The sequence below is a fragment of the Muscardinus avellanarius genome (genome assembly GCF_963383645.1).
Source record: "Muscardinus avellanarius genome assembly, chromosome: 3".
NCBI classification, from domain to species: Eukaryota; Metazoa; Chordata; class Mammalia; order Rodentia; family Gliridae; genus Muscardinus; species Muscardinus avellanarius.
The window spans coordinates 17,258,380-17,281,586 of NC_137788.1; the positions used below are offsets into that span (position 1 = coordinate 17,258,380).

Genomic DNA, 23,207 nt, shown 5'->3' on the forward strand with positions numbered 1-23,207 from the left:
TCAAACATGGAGCCTAGAGCCCCACTGTAGGCAGCTTGGATGCTGGACTGACAGCGAGTTCCTGTGACGGTGAGAGTCCAGCTGAAAAGTAGTCAGGGTCGCCCTGTTCACAGAAGTCTGGGCTGGGTTCTGATGGTTTGGCTGGTGCCCAGGGCCAGGCCTGGGCCTGTGCTGTATCTCTCGGGAAGTCTTTTGCAGTACTCATGGTACCTGGGGCCTCAGGGACCTGCAGGTTCTGTGGGTGGAAGTGTCCCCGATGCCCAGGCCTCCCTGGCAGCCTTCCTGCTGCTTGTCCCTTCCCTTGGGTCCTGTGCCCTCTGGCTCCTGCTACCGCCCTTCCCAAGGCTCAGATTATGGAGACCTGCAACACCCACGCCTTTGGGTACAGGGACCAAGAGGACTGCCCTGGCTCCGCCTTGCTCTCCTGCTGTGGGCTTGCTGTGGGGCTGGTGGGCTGCTGCGTAATGGCACATGCCTCCCTGTTTGCCCCAAGACTGGAATAATTACCAAGGGAGATGTCCGAGATCAAGCCTAGGACACAGTATTTTCTCAATAAATTTTGTTAAGTGAGTGAGATTATAATGGGGAGGACTTTCTACACAGCTCTTTCCTGTCTCTGTGCAAGATTTCCACTCTCAGTGTTACAGGGGACTGCACAGGGAAGGTGACTCACACTGAGGTGTGACTGCACAGGCTTGGGCTGGGATCTGAGCCAGATGGCAGCCTGATCTGCCTAGAGGTGCTGGGAGGGAAGGAGCTCCCCCTCCTAGGGGGAGCCTGGGGCAAGCTGAGCTTGGGTGGGACTGTGGCCATCGCTCACCTTGCTGCACCTGTACTTCCTCCTAGAAGGTCCCACAGAGGCCAGCCATTCAGCTGCCCAGGTGAGGGCTGAAATGAGCCCTTTGCCCTTTGACCAGCATCTGCCCACTGCCCACTCCCTTCCCAGGGAGTCTGAGACAACCGCCAGGCTCAAGTGTCCGGTGGGCCTGTGTATGTGTGGGTTGGGGTTTGAGTGCTTTGTTTCTAGGTGAAGTGATGCCTGTCAGGATGGTACCTCTTTTCCCTGACATAGGGCCACCTGTTTCCCTAGATGGCGGGGTCAGTAGCCACAGCCAAAACACTCCTTGTTACCCACCTCAAGTCTGCAAGTAGAAAGTGGACACAGGTGGCCACATGGACAGCCAGAGGCCTGAGCAAGGTCCCTTTGGTCAGTGGTAGACACAAAGCCCCAGGCTTTGGGGGAGGCCCCTGTTGGTGCACTTGGGGTTGCCTGCCTGGTTTTGGCAATAAATAACAAGGACCCAAAAACCAAACCAAAACAAAAAAGTACAACCAGTATCTCTTAGGTTAGGTGGTGGGAGACTTTAAATTATCGGCCTTCCCTGGGCCGCTCGGCACTTGCCGGGCTCAGGCCGGCGTAGTCACCGGCACGTGTGCAGCTCCACGAGCCGCTGGCACTGCCGGCACTTGACGAAGCAGCACCAGTGGAACTTGCAGCTGCAGCGCTCCGCCAGCTCCACCTGAGCCGTGTGGAAGCCGCGGCCGCAGCAGAGCAGCTCACAGCCATCGATGGCCTTGGACGTCTTGTTGCATGTGCGGCCCCTCGTGCCCAGCACGCCGCTGCGCATGTCCTGCTCACAGAAGTCCGGACTGGGCTCCAGGTACACCAGGTCCTCGTCCGTGTGCGGCTTGAACTGAGCGTTACGTGGCACCAGTGCCCTGGAGGAGCCCACACGGCGTGGCTCCACTTCAGTGGCGCCGTCGAACTTCTCCTTCAGTGCGTGGCCCACCTGGCGGAAGGGTGGCATGGCTCGCCAGCACGTCTTTACTTCGCAGGAGCCCGACACCCCGTGGCACTTGCACTCCACCCGCATGTGTGTCAGGATGGCCTGTGGGGTGGGGGAGAGGGCTGTCAGGAGGCAGCAGAGGCGGGCGGGTGGGGACTCAGGCTGCCTCTGTAGCTCACTGTCAGGCGTCACCTGTACTAAGTACCTACTGTGTGCCATGTTGGGTTGGTGAGTAGTGCTAGGGACAGACGAACATGCTGTCCCTGCTCTTGGGTGCTAGGAAGAGAGGCACTAAAGGCAGATGAGTACGTACGCACAGGTAGGGCCACTTGTACCGCTGTACAGCACCTGCTCCCCCCGGCCTGTCCTTTCCCCGGGGGCCTGCAGAGGTGCCTGGTGCTAGTTGAAAGCCTGGGTGTCTCCTGTGTGGCCATCTGGGTGGGTGTGTTCTGGGGACCCCACCTGTGCCATCCCTGCCCCTGTGCTGGGCGGTGGGGAAGGGCCACACTACCTTCCTGCCAGCCTCATTGTTGTGGAGGTTCATGAGGGCCCGGCTGGACGAGGCCCCCTTGCTTCTCTCGCGCACATCCACAAACGACTGTGAGAAAGCCACGCCGTAGGCGATGTTGTCCGAGCACCCCGACCACTGGAAGCCTGGGTGCGGAGGCAGAGGCTGGCGGTGAGCGCGTGCCAGGGTCCCAGCCCCGCCGCCCTCTGGCCACCTGTGCTTACCCTGTGGGCTGACCCCATGCACCGTCCGGTCACAGCCGCACTTTTCCAGCTCCCCGCTACTGCATGCCCGTGTCACCGCAAAGGCCACACCTGCTGAAGAGATGGCGTACACGAAGGCCGCCTCCCGAGTCCCTGTGGGGCAGAGGAGGGCAGGGCTGGGTCCTGGGCTCCTTCCCCAGCCCTCCTCCGTAGATGGGGAGGGCTTATCAATGGCCTGCCAGACATGGGAGGTCAAGGAAGGAGCAAGCAGGCAGAGGCCCAGAGCGGGTTCTGAGCACTGCGCGGGCTCTCGTGATGGATAGTGGGTCTTACTGTATCTGAGGCACTTTGTGGATCAGCACACCCGCCCCAGCAGCCATGAGGCAACCACCGTCATCCTCACTTTACAGAGAGGTTAGCTTAGGTCGCCGCAGTGCTCTCTGAGCCAGCAGGTGGCCCAGCTTCCAGGGGATCACTGTTCTCGCAACCTTTCCAGAAGAGGAGTATAGTCACTGTTCTGTGGAAGTCCAGGCAGGCGTGGTGAGGTGAGCCAACACCGTCACTGCAGAGCTGCACAGCCACTGAGCCCCGCTGTAACCTCAGGCCTGGTTCCCTTTTTTGGCCTATCCCCCAGTGGGCCCCTCCAGGCTCTGAGGGCGTCCTCTCCTTATGACCCTGCACTGCTGCTGCTTCTCAGGCTAGACCCATTGCTGAAAATGTTCCACCTCACGACCTTGAAGGTAAACCATGTCCCTCTAATCCTAGCAGTTCAGAATGCTGAGACAGGAGGATTGCAAGTTTGAAGCCAGCCTAAGCAACTTGGTGAGACCCTGTCCCAGAATAAAACAGGAAGGCTGGGAATATAGCTTGGCTGTAGAACGTCCTGGGTTCAGTCCCTAGCATGGCGTAACAGCAAAACAGAAAGCACGAACAGCTTCTAATGCTTAATCCTTCCCACTGGTGACTGGGGTGTTAGCACTCTCCCCCACTGGTGACTAGGGTGCTAGCACTCTCCCCCACTGGTGACTGGGGTGCCTAGCACTGCCTATCGCCAGCTTACGCCCTAAATTACAGGCAGTAAAATGCAGTTCTGAGAAGGTAAGGATTTGGTTCCAGTCATGCAGCCAGGAGGCGATAGAACCAGGACTCCAGCTCAGGGCCGCCTGCCTCCCCTGTCATGGTTCTCTGCTACTGCCCAAGACGCTCAGTGATTCTATTTTGGGGCCAGCCCTCCTCCCCTGCCTGAATGGATGTTTTTATCCTAGAAACTGTGCCTGGGGGTGTAGCTGTTGTGGAGTCTCTTCTGGGGCGAGGTGGGTGTGTGTGAACAGAGTGTGCGCGGCCGGCTGGGTGTACGACCAGACAGCAGGCCCTGCTCCTCTCCTGGGTCCTGTAAGGGCCTCTGTATGCACTGACTGTCCTTCTGTCTCCGACTGGAGGGTCAGTGTCCGCAAGAGTAGCGGGGGTAGGCTTTGGCCCCATGGTTGGCAATTACCTCTGTGACACCCAGGCCTGTGCTCCCAGCTGCCCCAGGGAGCAGTCACCGTGGTCAGATGAGAACAATCGCCTCCTCTGTGCCCGTGTCTGTGGACAGAGGCAGTGGAGGCCGAGTGCCAGGGTGGGAGGCAGCGCGGCCCCCAACCACTTGGGACGCCCTGTTCTTGATTTGGGTCTTGAGCTGGGGATACTGCACCACCCTCTCTGCTGCCCACTCTTCCCTGGCTTGGCCATTCTGGGCCAGCACTGGGGGGTTTGGCCGGAGCAATGGAGCCTTGACAGACAGCCTGAGGTGGAATCTTCTCCAAGTTAATCGAGGTTAATAGCAGGATCATGTTGGTTGGTTTTGTGCTGTGGCCATCCAGAGAGAGCCAACTTCAGTTTCTGGTATCTCTGGTATTTCCAGGCCTGAACCAGCACAAATCTTTGCCCCAAAGACCAAGGGGGAGGGAAATCAGAGCAGGAGATGGGTTGATGGTACTGGTGGGTACCCTTACTACTGGCCCTACGTGGTCCTTTCTCCTCTGCTTCTTGTGGCTGTCCAGCAGCCCATGGCCCAGCCCTCTGCTGGGCTGATCTCTGACCTGAGCGCTGTGGTCCTTGGTGCAGGCCGTCCTGCTGATGCTGGTAAGGGAGAGGACTGCCTCATTCCCTAAACCAACATCCATCTTCTGGGACTTACTGTGTGCCTAGAACTAAGTACACACACACACACACACACACACACACACACACACACACACACACATTTTTCACAACAGCCCATATGAAGTTTATACTTCTAACCCTCATCCTCATGTAAGTGGACTACAGTGGTGTATTTCTATGATCCCAGCAACTCTGGAGTCTGGGACAGGAAGATTGCAAGCTTGAAGCCAACCTGGGCAGCTTAGTGAAACCTTGTTTGAAATTTTTTAAAAAGTGCTGGGATCTAGCTCAGTGGTAGAGTACCCCTGAGTTCAGTTTCCAGCACTGAGAACCCCTCCAAACCATGCATACACAACTCACCCCCCCCTTTTTTTTGTACTAGGGATGGAACCCAGGGACATTCTACCTCCAAACTACAACCCAGCCCTGTTTTTTGTTTTTGATTTGAAACAGGGTCTTGCTAGGTTGATGAGAGTCTCAGCATGCACCACCATGACTGGCTAAAAACCCCTCCTTTTTACAGATGAGGAAACTGAGGCACTGAGTGGCAGAGCACCAGTCCAATAGCACCCACCCAGGAAGTGGTGGGGCAGGATTTAAACACAGGCAGCAGCCGGGCTGGCGGCGCACGCTGACTCGGGAACTTTATCTTGTGCCATTCTTCCTCACAGAGGCCTTGGGCTGGGCAGTCCATCTCCCACCTTCCACATATGAAGGCCTATCTTAAGTCTCATATGCTGTAGATAGGCCCAGTTTTCTCTGTGGTCCTTTTCCTCTCCCTCCATACAGCCAGGATCGAACCCAGGGCTTCACACATGCTCACTGAGCTATACCCCAGCCCTTTTAAAATTTATTTTGAGATGGGCTGGCCTTGAGCTTGAAATCTGCCTCAACCTCCTACGTAGCTGGAGTTATAGGGGTGTGCTCTCAAGCTTGGCTTCTCTGTGGCTTGTTGTTTTGTTTTGTTTTTTTTTTTGTTCACTTTTACAGGGGTGGTGAGCAGCTGGCCTCTGTGCTCAGCACAGGAGGCCCTAGAAGGCAGTGCCGCTACAGCCAATGGCAGTAGCTCCTCCAGCCTTCTGTGACTGGCCCTGGGATCTAGCTCTTTGGCTCCAGTGCCGGGGCCCTTGCAACTCCCACCTCTGCCCAGGCACCCAGGGTGGATCACTGCTCTGTAGTGGAGGACCTAGCAGGGCCTGACTTCCCCTAGGCCCACTCAGAGCGAGCTTGGAGACACCAAGAAGTTCCAGGCAGGGATAGATGCTGTGCCCTGGCCCGCTGCAGGAGGGGCAGTCCTTGCTTGCTTCTTCTTGGGCCAGGGCAGGCAGAACTCTGACGCACCCCGGCTGCCCTGCAGCCCCTCCTTGCCATACAGCCAACAGCTAGGCAGGAATAGGAACTGGAGCCTGATCCCAGGCCCAGGCTCTGTGGAGCAGATCACATGCAGCATCTCTCCAGATGTTGGAGGGACATTCCAGCAGGAAGGAGCATATGGAGGAGAGCGGCTGAGGCTAAGTTGGGCTGGCAAAGAGGCAGCAGGCCTGGCGATCCTCTGGCCCTGCAGCAGGTGGCCTCTGGAGGCCAGGGTATGCACATAATTCCTGCACTTCCCAAGCTGACCCAGCAAGGTCCTAAGGAGGTGGGGCCAGCCTCTGGCCTCCCAGAAAAATAGCCTCCAGGAAGCCAGTGTGGTCCAGGAGACAATACTAGTGAGGATGGGCAGCTCTTCTCTGCTCAGGATCTACATGGAGAATTCCCCATGCATTATGTCACTGACTCTTGGTGACAGCCCCGTGAAGGAGGCATGTGACCAGCAAAAGAGACAGAAAAAAGGCCAGACAAAGCCCTGTGAGGCTCAGTGGCAGTGTGACCTTCCTTTCCATGACTAACACGGGGACAGTAGCCAGGCCCTTGACATCCCTACATCCCCTCCCGCCGTCGAGGTCGCCTGGGACTCTAGGTTCTCGCTCTGGCCAGCCTGCCCTGCACCATCAGACAGTTTGATCTTGCTGGAGATGACGCTGGGGCAGCCCCGCCCTAGCACTGTTGTAACCTATCTGTGACATCAGCAAGCTGGCCAGAGGCCCACAAGGTGCCCATATGGGGGACAAGGGCAAGAGCACGAGTTTTTGTGAGGTACGCCCGGGCGGAGGGGCCAGTCTAGAGTGACAGTCGGCAAGGTTCCTTGGGTGGGGTAGATAGGACTGGGTCGGGGACTCGCTTTGCTACAGCCCACACAGCACCGTAACCCCCTGGCTGGGCCACCAGAGCCTGCAGGGGCCTCAGGGCTTAGAGGCAGGAGGCTGGCCTCGTTTATATATGGAGGAAAGTTGGGAGAAGCTTTTGTCCCCTCTCCCTACCCTGTGTGGGCCAGTCTCCCTGAAGACCCAGCATGGCTCTGCCTGGTCCTGTGGCCTCCCTCCTACCCTCAGACCCTTCCATTCACTCAACACAAGTTTACTGGTGACCTACTATGTGCGGGCGATGGGTAGGCAAGGGACACAGAGGCCATCCCTCTCTGGCCCTTAATGTCTGCTCAGCCAAGAACCACCATCTCTTGTTCCTGACTGCCCTGGGCACCATCTTTACCAAATCCCGGGTAGATTTCTCAGCCTAGACCGCTAGCTTGGCCTTGTCACACACTGGTCTCATGGTTTATCATCACCCCTCTGTCTGGCAGGCCTCTGTCAGCCAGCAGCAGGGTGGTCTCCACTGTTGGGGGTGAGGAAGGTGGAGCTGGGGACTGGGGCCTCGGGCAGTGGTAGCAGCAGGAGCCCCCTCTTCTCAGCTTATGGGATTCGGCCCTGTGTGGGCCCTGCCATTCTGAATTCTCACTGGAACCCTAGCTTGGCCCTGGGTTTGTTCCCATTTTACAAGAAAGAGGGCACAGAGGTTCACAGAGGCCACAGACCTTACCACAGTTCTGAAGTCTGTGACAGGGAAAGGGTCTCAAGCTCAGAGCTCCTGTGAGACTATGAGGAAGTCTGCTAACAGGTAGGGAGGGCTCCTTTCTATCCAGGGTGGGATCTGTTGGCTCCGCCCTTGTCCACACCTGAGGCCCCACCCCCAGCCAGGCTGCTCATGCAGTTGGGCCTGCTAAGTCCTCTGTTTCTGAGAGCTAGGGGACAAGAGACTTGCCTACCACACTGGCTGTGCTATGACACTCTCCAAACAGCCTGCCATGACCATTTGGACTCAGCTCCAAGGGGATAGGGTGCTTGACTGAGTCACTTGGGCTTTGGTCCAGAACAGTTTCCACCAGGCCTGGTAGAATTCTTGTGTCCCCCAGAACATGCTGACCAGGGCTGGGGCGAGAATGGTGTGTTTGGCAAGGTCCTGAGCACCATGCTGGCCCCATGCCAGCTTTGACCCGTGCCCCCCCTCTTCTTTGGCCCCTTCCAGACCTGGCCCCCAACCTGCTTTCTTTCATTAGAGGGCATTCACTGACCGTCCTCCACACCAGGCTTGGCCATGTGCCGGGAAACAGGTCAATGAGCCGTGCCCCTTGCTGGGACGAGCTGGAGGCTTAGCGGGGGCTGGGCGGGAAGCACCACACTGTTGTGAAAGGTGTGATGACGTAGGAACACAGATGGTTTGGAGGAAACGTGTGTCTAAATATAAATGTAGTAAGGCACATGGGCTAAGATGCAGAGTTGATGAAACTTAACAGGCAAGAGGACTTCCTTGTACTATTTTTTGCAACTTTTTTGTAAGTTTGAAATGATATCAAAACACAGAGAGCCCAGAGGGTCGGGCCAGGAGGGGTCGGAGAGGGAAGTGCTGAGCTCAGTTTGGTGTCCGGGATAGAGGATGTAGCAGGTGCCGAGTGATGGGGGTTTACAGACCTGGTGCGCGAGACTGTTCATCCGTCCACCAGCCCCTCTGTAACACATGCTCTGAATACCCACTGGTGCGAGGGGCTCCTGAGGACGGCCCCGGGGCCTCATCACCCAGCAGCCCCGGGCCAGGGTGGTGCCACCCTCCTGGGAGAGTCTGTGCTGCAGGCTGCTTGCTGGGTTTCTGCTTCTCTTGAGAGCAGTGCTGCTTGGCACTGCCAAGCATGATCACGCCTTTTTGGCCTCTGCCAGCTCCCAGGAGAATGGCTTCCAAATTTCTATCACAGTTGGTTTCCAACAACATCCAAATGGTCTGCCACGAGCCCGGCAGCCCTGGCCCACAGGTGCCAAAACAAAGGTTGGCCCAGGCAACCTCTTCCTGCTGCCTGGGCCAGTCAGAGGTCCTGTCCACTGTCTGTGGCTTCTAGGTGTCAGTTTCATGCTCAGGAAGTAGAAATCAGCAGCTGGCTTAGAGCACATCTTGGTGCCTCGTGGAGCCTTCCAGTTCTATAGATCCTTCTCTAGGCCCAACCCACCTCCCTTGGGCCTAAAGCCTGCCTTGAGTCCCCAGCTCCCAAGCCCTGGCCAGGAGAGGTGTCCAACGTCCTGTCCTGCTGTCTTGACGCGTTTCCCTTGTGGGTAGGAGTAAGGTCCTGCTCTGCCACTTTCTAGTTCTGTGGCCTTGGGCAAGCTACTTAACCCCCACGTGCCTCAGTTTCTTCATTTGCAGTATGGAAGCCTATCTCTAAGGGCTGATGGGTTGGTACTCCCATCACTTTAAGACGGCGCCGGACTCATCGCCAGGGCTGTGGGTGTGTGAGCTTCCATTCCTGTTGTGCTGTGAGCCGTCTCCCCCAGGAGACAGTCCAAGGGGCCAGCTGGTGCAGGATGAGCTCCGTGGGGCTCCTCAGAGGTACAAATCAGTGAAATGGGCCCAAATACCCATTGCCAGGCAAAGGTGGGAAAAGCACTAGACTGGGGCCTGAGAACCTGACTCTGTCCCTTCCTCTGAAACGAGGAGGGCGGCTCCCGCTACCCCGGGACCAGACGGAAACCTCTGCACACTACCAAGAGTTGCGTGAGCACAAGCACGGGCACCACAATCGGGGACTTACCCGGCGCCCCCTGCAGCCCCCGCACGCCCTCCTAACCTTGCGTCACCACCTTGCCGAACACAGGCAGGGAGTCGAGCGTGGAGCAGTTCCAGCGCCGGTTCCGGAACTGGTACTGGCACTCCTCGATGGCCAGCTGGGCGCCGCGGCGCACCGAGTCCATCACCTCCAGGTTCCGCTTGCACATCTGCACCTGCCTCTGGATCAGGCCCCTGAGCTTCTCGCAGGTCTCCTCCTCCGAGATGCTGCCCACTGAGGACAGCTTGGCCAGGTACCTGGGGAGAGGCAGGGAGGCCATGCAGGGACACCGCAGCTCGGGAGCCGGCCCGTCCCCACAGTTGCACGCAGGAGTAGCCTCCCCTGGTCTTAGCCACTGGGGATCTGAGGCAGTGAGGCGGGAGCTTGTTTACTGAGCTAAGGAATGAGTGGTGGCCACACTGAGAAGTACCTAGAAAGTTCTTTTAAGTTCTGGAAAACTTATGCCACTGATAAAAATAGCTAACTTTTATGGAGTCCAGGTTAGGACTGGGCTAAGTACTTTATTGCATCGGCTCATTTTGGCAAACCCAGTGAACCCCGGTTAAAGAGAAGGAAATGGGGCACATACATGTTGTTTGCCCATGTGCAAGGCCGTGGCTAGAGAGGCGAGCAGGAACCTGGCTTTGCCTGGCCTCAGCCTTTGGGAGTGACTTTTTCTTCGGTACCTGGGGTAGAATGCAAGGGTGCATTACCATTGAGCTACCCAGCCTTTTTAGCTTTAATTTTGAGGCAGGATCTCTCTAAGTTGCCCAGGCTGGACTCGAACTTGTGGTCCTGCCTCAGTCCTCTGAGTCTCTGTCATTGCAGGGGTGTGCCACCTCCCGTGGTGACAGTTTTCCTTTATGTGACTCAGTGGCTAGGACTCTGGATAGAAGCTGCTGGGAGCTGGGTTTGCTGAACCTGAGGATGCCGGCCCAGGGCAGGGATGGGCTCCCTCGCCCCTGGAGGTGTGCAAGCAGTAGCCAAGTCCTATGGTCGGGCATGTGGGTTGGACCAGGGCATCTGGCTGTGGTGGGGCTTGTAGAAAGCGTAGGTGCCTGGGCCCCACTTCAGGCGCAGCTGGAAGCCCTGGCCTAGGGAACAGGCTTGGCTAAGCGTTTATGATGTTTCCTTTAGCCTGGGATGTCGCTGGCCTCACTGTGCTGTGGATCCCCAGAAGAGCCCCCTTCGCTCCTGGCTGTGGGCTTGAGCCTGCCTGTCCCTGGGGCCATTGTGAGGAACCAGCATGAGAGGGCGTGGCACTGGCTGTGGACGGGGCATGTCCTAGAAGCAGGCTGTCTAACTGTCTCTCCTTCCCTGGCAGCACCGCAGGGGTGTGGGAGGTGGCCTCAGGGCGAGGCTGTCAGGCCTCCTCTGGCCCCTGCACTCATCCCCTCCCCCACCCCAGCTACTCCTCAGAGGGTGCACAGAGACTGGTAGTGTCCTGACCAGACCAGGCAGGAGGCTGAGCTTCTGGGCAGGAGGCCGGGTGGGAAGAGGCTTAGAACAGGAGGAGGCTGCACTGAAAGGGGGCACTGGCCCCCCAGCGATGCTCCCCTTGCTGCAGCAAGGGGTCTCCTGCAGGGCCAGTCTCGCCTGGCCTGCTTGGCCTGCAGGGGGCGCCAAGAGCTCAGGTACTGGCCGTGAGCCAGGCCCAGGGTCTGGAGGCCACAGGTGCCCTTCAGTGAGGGAAAGGAGCTTAGCATTGGGTTTTTTCCGCCCCCATGCAGCCTTGGACTCTCAGAAAAGGGCATGGGTCCCCATTCCCTCTGTGACATGGGGGCACAAAGCTGGTCTTCCTCCACACAGGCCTTGGCTTCCTCTGCATCCAGCCAGCGATCTCGTCTGGTTGTGCTGGGCCCTGGCCCCTGGGGGAGGGAGGCACTGAAGGACTTCTCCAGGCTGGGGAGGCCAGGCCGAGCTGCCAGCTGTAACCTGGGCAACTCCTCCCCATCGGAGCCTGTCTGTTCCTGGGGACACTGGGCAGGTCTCTATGGCCTTTCCTGCTGGCCAAGTTGGTGGTCCTCCACTTTCTGGTGGAGGTGGGGTGTTCAGGCCTCAAAGGCCCACTGGTCCCATGCCAGGCTGATGTCGGAGCCTCTGCCACTGAACAAGGGGAGAGATAGCAGGGGCACAGTGCATCCCCTCCCCAGGCTTAGCACACAGGGGCATTTGGGCTGAAATGGCAGTATCAGGCCTGAGGTGGGCTGCTGGGCGGCCATGGCTGCGAGTCCCCAGGAAGGAGCTGAGGAACCTTGCTGGTGCACACTCCCCAGCCCCTTGCACAACAGCTGCCCCCATGCATGGGCCTGGTCACCTTCATCCCCGCCCTCCCCAATCCCAGGGGCTCATCTAGGCATAGCAGGGGGAATGGGCTAGAGCGTTGGGACCCAGGCATCGCAGGCTTGGCCTGCACTGTCCTGTTGCTTGTCCTGGTAGTTGCTGAATGCCTGACCCCAGTTTACAGAGGAGCACACTGAGGCCCATGCAGGTGGCATGGCTTGTTCAAAGCCCCATAGCTCGCAGTGAGCAGCAAGCGGATCTCTCAGCCCTTTCCCCTGTGCACACAGTAAGTGTCCAGTAAATGCTCGTGGCCTGGCTGCAGGGCTTTGTCGTGACAGGCCTGCTCCGTTCACCTCCAGGGCCGGGAAGAGAAGGGGCGAAGGAGGAAGCTGGGGTTTGCCAAGGGCTTGGGAACTGACAGTAAGGGCTAGGCTTACCTGGCCCCAAGGACCTCCAGAGTCCCCTCCCAGTGCCCTAAGGTGGCTCAACCTTTCCCCCAGAGACATACTGGGCTGGGCTCAAATATCGACTGCACAAGCCAGGGCCAGCCTGCCCGTGGAGGGCCCAACCATCCTGCTGCTCTGTCCTGGCCGCCTCGCCCCAGTTTCGGCTTCTTCCTGCTGCTGCTGCTGCTGCTACTGCTGCTGCTGAGCACTGGCTTAGCAATTTGTCACCTGCTGTCCCGGCCACCCAGGACTTCAGCCATGGCCGTGCCATCGATCAGGTTACCCCACCGGCCTGGGCCGCCCTGTCACCGCCAGCTCGTGCCCCGTCTTCCCAAATGGGGCTGCAGGTCCTCGAGGCTCCTCCCAGGAGGCCCTCCCCACAGCCCGTGCCTGCAGCCTGCGGGCTCGAGGCCTGGCCTGCCAGGGAGATCAGATCCTCGCGGCCACCTGCTGTTTTCATTAGAAACTAAAATTAGCTGGGCTCGTCCCAAGCTTTTCCAGGTTTGCTTGCTTTTTTAAACAAAATATACAAATTCCTAAAGGAGAATCTGCACCTTCGCGGCTCCTCCCAGACTCATACATTGCCCAGTGAGACACCGGACGGGTCAGCGTCCGGCCTCACGGTGCCAGGGTGGGGGCTGGGGCGCCAGCCAGGTCTCTCCGCCCCCTCCCTTTGGCCTCCCTGCTGCCCAGGCCACATTTAGAGCCTCCTCAGGAGTGCTTGTGTCCGTGATACCAGGGAGGAAGGAGGCCAAGCCGGCGAGAGGGGGGGCCGGAGGGAAATGCAGTGTCTGTCCTATTGAGCAGAGCTGCCTTGGGGAACACGGCCGGGAGCCAGTGACCACAGAGCCCATCCGGACTGCATGCATGCAGCACGGAGGGTTCCGGTTCCTCCAGACCCTGCAGTCGCTTCAGCTCTTCGAATGTTTGGATAACCACAGTCTGAGTGCCTGTGTCCTCCGCTCCATGGTGGGGTAGCAGCCCGGGTCAGAACCCCATCTGTGCCACTCGGGGAGAGTCTGAACATCTCTGAGCCTCAGTGTGCTCATCTCTGAGATGGGGGGATGAGTGGTTCTCGCTTAGGGAGCTTAAAGAAATCGAACATGCCCATGGCGGCGCTGGTCCCTGCTGCACCGCGAGGTGGCCACCACGGCCCAGGCGTCCTCCCTCCTGTCCTCACCACCATCCCCCTTCGCGAGCCCTCCACAATCCTGAGACGCACCCTCTGTGGCCCCGCTGCACCGCTCTGGGCTCTGCCCGTTTGCTCTTCTTAGGTTGGGCTCTCAGTCCTCAGACCTGGGTCAATCTTTTTTCAGCTGAGCATGCCTGGGGGGTAGGTCATATGCTCCTATGGATATTACTTCAGCCATGGTCCCAACTGAAGACCCCCCCCCCCTTGGTACTGGGGATTGAACCCAGGGTATTCTACTTCTGAGCTATATTCCCAGCCCCAATTTTTATTTTGAAAGAGGGTCTTGTTAACTTGCCGAGGGTCTAAGTGGCTGAGGCTGATCTTGAACCTGTGAACCTCTTGTCTCACCTTCCCAAGTACTGGATTACAGACATATGCTACCACACCTAGCCAGTTTTTTTTTTTTTTTCAGTGCTTGGATGGAACCCAGGGCCTTGCACGTGCTAGGTGAGCACTCACCCACAGCTACACCCATTAAGCTACACCCACAGTCCCTAACTGCAAACTTGACAGGCAGGTGGAGTTGCAGGGTTCCTGGTGACAATGACCCATGTGTCTGGCCCAGTGAAGACTGCCAGTGGGAGGGGTGGAGAGGAGCAGGTGGGGCTGCCAGGAGGGCAGAAGCTGAGGACTCCGGGCCAGTGGCATCCAGGACAGGCTCAGGTGTGCCAAGGGGACAGGGAGACCACGTAGGGACTGAGAAGTGCCTGGAAGCATGGCTCTTACCCTCCCCTGCCACCTGTGCCACCCCCCAGCAGTCACAGCCTCAACAAATCCTTATTACAGCAACACGGGGGCCCAGCCGGAATCATTCCCTCCACTTTACAGGTGGGGAAACCGAGGCTAGAGAGGTATATAGTTAGGGTCATGAAGCCAGCCAGGGTGGTCAGGATTTCAGAATGGGCCATTCTGGCTCCAGAGCCTGGGGCTGGCTGCTTGGGCTCCAAAGACCGCACGGGGCTCTGAGGGCCGGAGAGTTTGGTGTCCCGGTACTGACCCAGGTGACGTGACCTGGTTCTTCTAGGACAGATCTTTCCAGAGACCCGTGTCTTTTCTGAACCATGCTGAGGGTGTTGGCACTTTGAAGAGTGCAGGGTGCTGGGGAGTAGGGTCTCTGTCATGTTTCTGCCTAGACAGCGCTGCCTGGGCCTGGGATTTCTGTCGCCTTGGGGGCATGGAAGGAGATGTTGCCATTGGTCACAAACCCCAGGGGGAGGGGAAAGACAGCCATTGGGGGAGGCCCACATCGGAGGTTCTCCCGGAGGCCTGCAGGTCCAGTGGGCTGCCTCCGCTCCCCGCTTCCCAGCCTTCTTGTGACTGGGGCTTTCAGTGCCCAGGCTGGGCCTCATGTGTTTGCCCAGCTGTGGAGAAAGGATGGTGTGTTGCCCCCTCCTGCCCGATCCCCCTCTCCCCCTCGCCTTGTTTCCTGGGACCCCTAGCCCCCTTTACATCCACCCTCAGCTCCTCTATTACAGTCTCTTGGCCATCAGCTTCCATGATTTACAGTGTCTTTGTGCCCAGGTCCCGTATATTTTATTCCTGAGGGCTCTGGACCCACTTCCTCTGCGGGAGCCCTCCACCCAGTTCCCATTTCCTGCCTCACTGTATTTGCTCCCAAGGGAGCCAGTGGCTGAGTCTGGGTGGCCTCAGCACGGTGCCGGGAGGTGAGTTTCCCTCCTCCTCGAGGCAGGTGCAGTTGTGGGGTGAGTGGCTGCCTGACCTCACCTTGCCCCCTAGTTTAGCAGCAGAAAGCTTCTCTGTAGAGACCCACCCAACCCTCTTCCCTAGAGAGCCTTCGGTGCCCTGTGGCCACAGAACCACTGAAATGCTCTCCTTGGCTCTGGGAGGGAGCCTGGGGGCAGGGAGGGAAGGGATGGGGGAACCCAGCGGAGCTGCCATCCGTGGCCAGTGTTGGCTTCCGGGAGTGAGGCTCTGGTGGCTCCTGGTTTCCAGTGAACTCCTTGGCCTTACCAAGGGTAGGGGGCAAAGCTTGGCTCTTCCTTGGCCCTGGTTGCTCCAAGATGACTAGTTGGGGCACGGGCTACAGATCTGCTTTCGTCTGCTGCAGAAGTCCTGGGCAGACAGTCAAGTGACCTGGGTAGAGTTTGGCTCCCCCACAAATATGCTGTGTGATCCTGGGAGATCCACACAGTGCCTGTGCCGGTGAGCCCCTGACAAGCTGGAAGGGGGCAGGCCAGCCTCTCCCTGCGTGAGGCCCGGCCCCAAGGGCTCCCAGCTCCAAATCTGATTCATCCTGAAGCCTGGGGTTCCAGGAGGGTAGGGCACCCCTGCCTCAGGAGGGAATACTCTGCCATCTCTAGCTCCAACTTCCTGGGATTGTATTCTGGGATTACATGTCTGGCACTGTGAATAGAGTGAGAAATAGGGTCCCAAGGGACCTCAGAGTCCCAGCAGAAAATAGGCCTCATTAGGCCCGTCAGCAGCTCCCCTGCATGTGCATGGGTCCCACGGAGGACACATGAGCTGCCCAGGGGTTCCTTCCCTCCGGAGGACGAGGCTGCATCCCACCCACCTCCCTCTCACTCTCTGCACGCCAGGTCCCCTCTGCTGCAGGGGTTCTGACTTGGCTGGGAACTTGTAAAACATAGTTTGGTTTCAAGTTTGCCAGGAGGTGGGGGAGGCTGGGAGGGGTTGCATGGGGAAGGGGGAGCTGCTGGGGTCACGGCAGGGAGCGAGCCTTCTGCCGGGCCTGGCTGAATCACAGAAGATGTAGTTCAGGACTCAGAGATAAAACCTGTGGAAATCTGGAAAGCAGCCTCGGTCCAGCTCCGCCTTCCAGCTGGGTTTGCAGAGTGAACAGCAGTGTTCTTGCAAGCAGGCTGGGAGCGGAGGGGTAACTGGAGGGGCCAATGGCAGGCGCTGTCACCCTGGCCCAGGCTGTGCCCCGCTGGCCCGGCCCTGGCCCTTCCTCACAGAGGGAGGGACAGGAGGAGGAGGCTGGGTGCAAACACTCTACTTTCCAAGCGCACCCACAGGGCCTGAGCTGAGCGAGTTTCGACAGGTTTGGGGAGCACTGCTTGTCAGGTGCGAGCTGAGTTGCTCAATTGCTAATCCAGGGTTGAGGGAAGAAAGTCAAACCTTAGCAGACAGGGTCGTGGCTGCTGCTTGAGCAAACCCCTCGGGCAGAGCCAGGTCCTGGGGCCCAGGTGGAGGGTGAGAAGCGGCTCAGCCTGGCTCTGAGGGCTGCCTCCGCGGGGGCTGGGGCAGATCTGCGATGTGACAGCCACACTTTCTGACACCCACTACTGCACGTTTTCGTATCAGCTGGCCCCAGGGCAGTGGAACGGAGTCTGCCTTCTTCTCAGGGTCCTTGACGATGGCCGCCATTTGATGACAGTGTGGACCCTCAGCAGGGACCGAGCCCCTCTTTCGTTCACCTGTCAAGTGCTGGCTGAGCAGCTGCTACGTGGCAGGCTTGTGCCAGGCATCAGGGTGCACACAGGGGCTTATGCCACGGCCTGGGCCTTCCGGAGCAGCAGAAGCCACACTGCTGAGTTGTGTATCATGCGAGGTGTTCTGCGGGCAGGGGAAGACACTCGGGCATGTGAGAGCGAGTCAAGTTCAAGTCCTGCCTCCTTGGGGAAGTCGCCGTAACTCTGGGCCTCTCTTCTGGAAGCGAGGGGAAGGAGGGCTGTGTGCTCAAGGACGGTGGCATGAAAGTGCTTCGCAAGCCATCCATTCTCAGTGTGGGGTATCCTTTGCCCCCGAGGACATTTGGCTGTCCCCCGGTGGGGCCAGCGCGTGTGCTACTGGTATCTGGTGGGTATTTAGAGACCTGGGATGCTGCAAAACATCACACGGTCACAGGAAAGCTCCAGAACAGAACCAGGAGGAGCCAGCGCAGTGATGCACACCTGTAACCCCAGTAGATGGGAGGTCCTGGGGCCCAGGTGGAGGGTGAGAAGCAGCTCAGACGGGACAGGAGGATCACAGGTTTAAGGCCAGCCTCAGCAACTTAGACCCTATTTCAAATAAAAAAATAAAATAGGGCTGAGGGTGTAGCTCAGAAACAGAATGCCCTTGGGTTTTATTCCCAGCAACACACCAAAAAAAAAAAAAAAAAAAAAAAAAAAGCTTGGACGTAGAATGTCCTGGGTTTAATCCCTAGTGTGTGTGTGGGGGGGTGTGGGGGTGGAAATAAAGGAATTAATGGGACCTGGTATAAACTGTAAAGTGGGCTGGGTATGTTAGTGATTGTAATTCACTGCCCAGAACTTTTTACCCGGGGAAGACAGGCCACATCTTTACCTGTGGGGCGGGCACTGCACATCTAAGCTGGGTCTGCCCCAAACCTGGACTTGTGAGTTGTCTAAGTGCTGGGGCTCACCCTGCCAGGGGCCAAGGGAATTGCACATCCCTGCTGGGCAAGCAGTCCCATGGAGCTCCGCCCAAAGGTGCACCCTGTGGGGCTTAGAGCCAATAAAGCATGCATCCCCTCCTTCCTGAGCCTTTTCCACCCCCAAGGCACTGAAGGGCGTTCCCAGTAACAACCCTCTGGCCAGCAGGGTTTCCCCATGAGGGTCCTGTGGGGGCCCTTGTTGGGGCTCCTGCTTGGACAGGACAGTTTGGGACACTGGGCTCAGAGCAGGCTGAAACCCATGCAGCTCACTGACACAGCCCTCCGCTCCCATCAGCTGCCATGGTTACGGTTTCCATCAGTGTGCCTGGCACTGTGCCCGGCGTGCTGTAAGCACCGGCTGTTTCCTCTCACCACCATTGCGTACCATTTGCACCAACAGGTCCATTTTGCAGATGAGGTGGAGTAACCTACCCGGGGCCGCTCAGCTGGGCAGTGGCAGAGCCGCGCTGGAACTCCGGGCTGTCTGTCCCAGAGACCCAGCTCTTAGCTGCCCTGCTGGCCCCGTCTTTGCACACAGCGGGGTCCTCTCCTGCTCACAGGGCTCCCAGCAGGGCCCCTGCTCAGCACCAGGCCCTTCCCGGCTTATCTATCCCTTCACTCTTGCCAGTTCTTTCATTTGGGGACAGAACAAGCTGCTGAGGATTGTGGCCCAGAGGGAAGAGGCCCACCCACAGCCACGCAGCATGTGGCACATGGCTGACTGCAGCCCAAGGCTCCTGGTGCCGGCTGCGGGGGGAGACATGCAGAAAATATTTCTGAGCCGGGTCGGTGGCAGGGCGGCCCCTGAGGGCTGAGTCTAGGCCTTCCACCAAGCGACTGTGCACCCTCCTTCCCTCCCTCTGTGGTGGGAGCTGCCACAAGCTGTCAACGTGCTCCTGGTGCCAGACACAAGCCTAATCAACAGCTCCGAGCTTCTCTGGGCTTGCCCCGGCCGCAGGCTGTGGAGTCCTCCCATCCCAGGCTCCGTCCTGCCCAACAGCTGCACGCAGCGGGACACCTGGCCTCGCCGCCAGCCACCGCCCTTCCGCGAGCGGCCAGCCGACCAGCCCTGGACGGAAGCCTGCCTCCAGGTACGGGGAGGGGACGGGATACCCCGGGCTTGTCCCTCAGTGCGTGCTGACAGCCAGCCTCCACCCACCCTTGAAAAGACACAGTGCCACCACCATGCCCGAATGGAGAGCTGCCTGCCCAACGCTTTTCCTTCTAGAGGCACTTGGGCCAGGCACCTCTGCCACTCACCAGCGGGGTAACTTTGGACATAGCTGGGGATTCTGTGATCCCAGATCTTCTCATGTACAACGGGATTTGACTGAATTAGACTTAGTGGGGTGGGAGTCACTCTTGTCACGAGTCTTCAGCCTTCAAAGTCTCCATCCCCTCAGCTCCCTTGGGTGACAGCGGTGTAGCATGTACAGTCCCACCCAGTGGTGGTTTTGCTTTTATCGCATCCTTCGATCTAGACCCCGGGCTGCTGGGAGGCTGGTCTGTGATATCTATTCCCTCAGGGCTGGTCCAGTCTCTGGCCTGGGGATGGAGGTGGATAAATACCAGGCAGTGACCCCAGCTTGGGGGAAACTGTGCCTGGGGTCCTCTCTGGTTCCACAGGGACTTGGGGAGCCCCTCTGCCGCTCACCTTGGGCTGAGCAGAGACCTTCAGCTCGAACCAGGGTGGAGCAGAAGTCAGCCAGCCAGGTCACCCAGATCTCTGCTGGGTGGCAGCCTAACCATCACACTGCAGAGAAGAGATCTCCCCTCCCCCATGGCAGCATAGGCTCCACAAGTGAGTTTCTGGAATTCCCCGTGGGCTTTGCAGGACCCAGAACTGGAGTTGTGTCCTTGGGCGTGAATGGGGCTGACGGTAGGTGGCCACACCGCCTGGGCTACCCTGGCTCAACTTCGGGCCAGCCTCAGGGAAGGGGGCAGAGCGTCTGGGCTCAGTTCTCAGCTCTTGAGCTTGACAAGTAGCTTCTGCTTCCTACGCCTCAGTTTCCTCGACGGGACCGTCAAGGGAGTCGAGAGACAGTTGCCCCCGAGGGCCTTTCCGCTGCAGAGGACCCGTGTCCCTGAAGGCCTGGGTCACATGCTCCAGCTGCCACCTTCTGCCTTTGGCTTGTCGTGACCCTCAGTGACAGGCGGGTCAGACTCAGTTCCTATTTCTCCTGAGACACAGACCTGTCTTGGAAATCCCAGCTCTGAGCCCATGCCCGTAAGGGCCAGCTCCAGCGAGTGACCCCAGGCTCCCCCGATGCGCAAGCCAGCTCCCCTCCCCAGCCCTGCGATCCAGCTCGCGGGGGCGCGAAGGGATGCTGCGGCGGCGGCCTGGTTTCTGTACACTCTGCCACTGCTCCTGAAGTGTTAATCAAATTAAGGCTCCAAGAAAAACAAAAGCTCGGCAGCCACATGGGCCGCCTTGGAGACGCTCACGCTCCCAACAGCTGGGAGAATTCCACATCACCTCAGTCCCCCAAGCCCTGGGTGGCGTTGACCCCACTGAACGCACTGCTAGCCTGCAGGGCCCCGCTGGCCCCAGTGACCTCATAGCAATAGCCCTTGGACACTTGGGGCGATTTCATGGCAGATATTTGTTCTTTGGTCTTGATGCAGAGAGAATCTTTCCCTCTCCTGCTGTCTCCATGGAAACCCCAGCTACACTGCTGGCCATCCCCCTTCCCACCTCATGCTTTTCAGATCAATATTGGAGCATGGCTCCCCACTGGCTGCCCACAGCGGATGGGGGGCAGAGCTCTAGGCAGGAGGCGATAGGCCAGGGTTAAGCCCGGGGCATGGGTAAGTGCCACTGAGGAGGGATGGAGTCCAGTGTCCTCCTGCTCCCCCAGTTCACCCACTCTTGGCAGTCGGTGGGGAGCCAGCGCTTGGCCCTCTTCCCACAGTAAGCATCCTGCCCTTCCCTGGGAGCCCTCTGCCAGACCCAGCCAAAGAGAAAGACAGGTCACCAGGGGTTATCACCCCTTCCTCCTTAGGCAAGAGCCATGGAGGTGGGCTGTCATTCTCTTTCAGGACTGGAAGGAGTTTCTTCCTGCCCCAGGGAAAACCATGGTCCGGCCTGAGCCAGCCGGGCTCAGAGGTTGGGTGTCCCGTCCCACCTTGCAAGGCTCCCGCCCCCCAAGCAGAAACAGGTCCTTGCACGCCTCCAGCCCAGCCCGCAGCGCGCGCAGCTCGGCGGCCGGGCGCGGGGAGCTCGCTCGCAGACTTCTTGGGATTAACCTGCTATTATGTCCCGGAGCCCTTCCCTATAATGGGCTTGCTCGGCGACCTGTCAGTCCCGCTGGGCTGCGCCTGGTGCCGGACCCTCCCGCCCGCCGCCCGGCCCGGCGCGCGCACTCCTTGCGCCTGGGGCGCCCGGGGCCGCCTATGGGTGCGGGCGCCTGCTATCCCTGCCACCTCTGGGTGGGAAGCGGACCCGGCAGAAGGGCCCGGGTCTGCAGAGGGCGGCCGGGGTAGCGGCGGCGCTAACGCAGGGCGGGCGGGCGGGCGAGACTCGGGTCCGGCCGCCGAGGCACCTGCCGGACGCCCCGCTGCCCCGCGCCGCCAGGCACCGCCGCTGCCCGCCCCGCCCGGCCCGGCCCGGCCCTGTGGTGCCGCCCGACTTACAGCCAGTTGCTCGCGGCGGCGGAGAAGACCGCGAAGACGAGGAGGCGCAGGGAGCGCAGGCAGGAGCGGGGGCTCATGGTGCGGCCGCGGCGCCCGCCCCGGCGGCGCACGGCGGGGCCTCCCGTCGGGGCGGCAGGTGGGCGCCCCGGGCGGGCTGGGCGCGGCGCCGGGGCTCTGCCTCCGTGCCTCGGGCCGCCCTGCCCGCTGCTGCGCCCGTGCCCGGCGCGGACCAGACTGTCAGCGCCGCCCCGGAGCCGGGATGCGGCGCGGAGGCGGGCGGGCGGGCGGCGGGGGGGCGGGCCGGGGGCGGGCCGAGGATGGGGTTACCTGGGCGGGCCCAGCGGCCCGGGACACCCCCCGGGGGCGGGCCGCAGCCGCGCGGCCGCCTAGCCCGCGGGACGGGGCTTCTCGGGGGGGCCTCCGGGCCGTGCGCCTCGGGAGACTCGGGCCCAGCCCCGCGCGCCGCCCGGCCCAGCTGCCCGGTCCCCGCCCGGCCTTGGGGACGAGCGGGCACAGCTCCCCCAGCCCGCCGCTGCGGGCACTGCAGCGCCGCCCTCGCCGCGCCCCCGGCCCCGCCGGCGCCCGGGAGCCCAGGGCCCGACCCGGGAGCCCGACCGCCCGCGCGCACCGGGCACTTGCGCTCCGCCGGGCCGCGCCCAGGGGCTCCTCGCCCCCCCACCCACCCCCTAGGGCGGCCCCGGCCCCGGCCGCGTCGCACCGCCCAGCCCCTCCCTGCGCTCACCTCCTCCAGCCTGCCGGGAGCTGGACGAGGCCTCCCAGCTCCGGGCAGCTTGGGACAGTGGCCTGAGACTTCGGGAATCCGAAACCTCGCGTCTGGCTAGCCACAAGTTCTGGGCGCGTCGCGAGGAAGCCCGGTACCTAGCCGAGCCGCGGGCTTAAGGTCGGAGAAGCAGACGGGCACCCTGGGGTCCGGAGGGTGGCGGGAGCTCAGGGAAAGCCTCTTGCTTTGCGTCTTGGTTTCCCGTGGGCTCATTTTACTTACCGTCCCCCACACAGGCAGATTCAGCCCCTTGCGGGTTTTCGGAGTCCTGGCCCCTAGCGCAGTGTGGATGGCTGCCATGTTTGTGGAATGAATGAATGAGACGGAATAGTCTGCAAAGGCCAGTGCTGGCGGGTCCCAGAGCTCCATTCCACTCCATAATCGCCCATCATAATTATCTGCCCACGGGCAGGCCAGACCACACCCTCTGCAGATCACTGATCCGATTCCGCCCCCTTCTCACCGAGAGCTGGAGCAACCTCTTGTCCTGCTGGGGACACAGAGCCCAGGGAGGCCCAGGAGCCTCCCTGCCCCCTTACAGGGGCTGGGGACAGAGGCAGGGACAGGCCTAGGCTGTCACCTGGCCCAAGCTCCTCACTGTTCTCTGGCTGCCGTAGATGTGGTCCTGTTGGGTGCTGGGATGGTGCCGCGCACTGTGGAGCGCCCCAGGCTCGGCTCAGAGGAGGGGCCTGGCAAACACTTGGCGTGGAGACGGGGCAGAAGGTGGCAGTGATGTGTGGAGCCCAGCAAGAGTACAGATGGAAGTTCACGTACCATATGTCTAAATATTTGCAGGTTATAAATCATGCTAACAAAATGCGAAATAAAATATGTTCTAGTCTTCTCCTTTGACAAGTATACTTTCATAAGCACATGGAAGGCTTGCTTTGACTCCTCGGATCC

General features: G+C 59.8%; 1 protein-coding gene across 1 annotated transcript; it reads right to left on the bottom strand.

Moving 5' to 3' along the window:
• Positions 1-1,421: 1,421 nt before the first annotated feature.
• On the bottom strand, positions 1,422-21,600 carry WNT4 (Wnt family member 4; the record flags this gene model as incomplete). Its single annotated transcript, XM_080692150.1, has 5 exons — positions 1,422-1,889; positions 2,299-2,441; positions 2,520-2,651; positions 9,631-9,866; positions 21,524-21,600. 5 exons carry the CDS (start codon positions 21,598-21,600, stop codon positions 1,422-1,424), a joined length of 1,056 nt encoding a protein of 351 aa, XP_080548276.1.
• Positions 21,601-23,207: the final 1,607 nt, after the last annotated feature.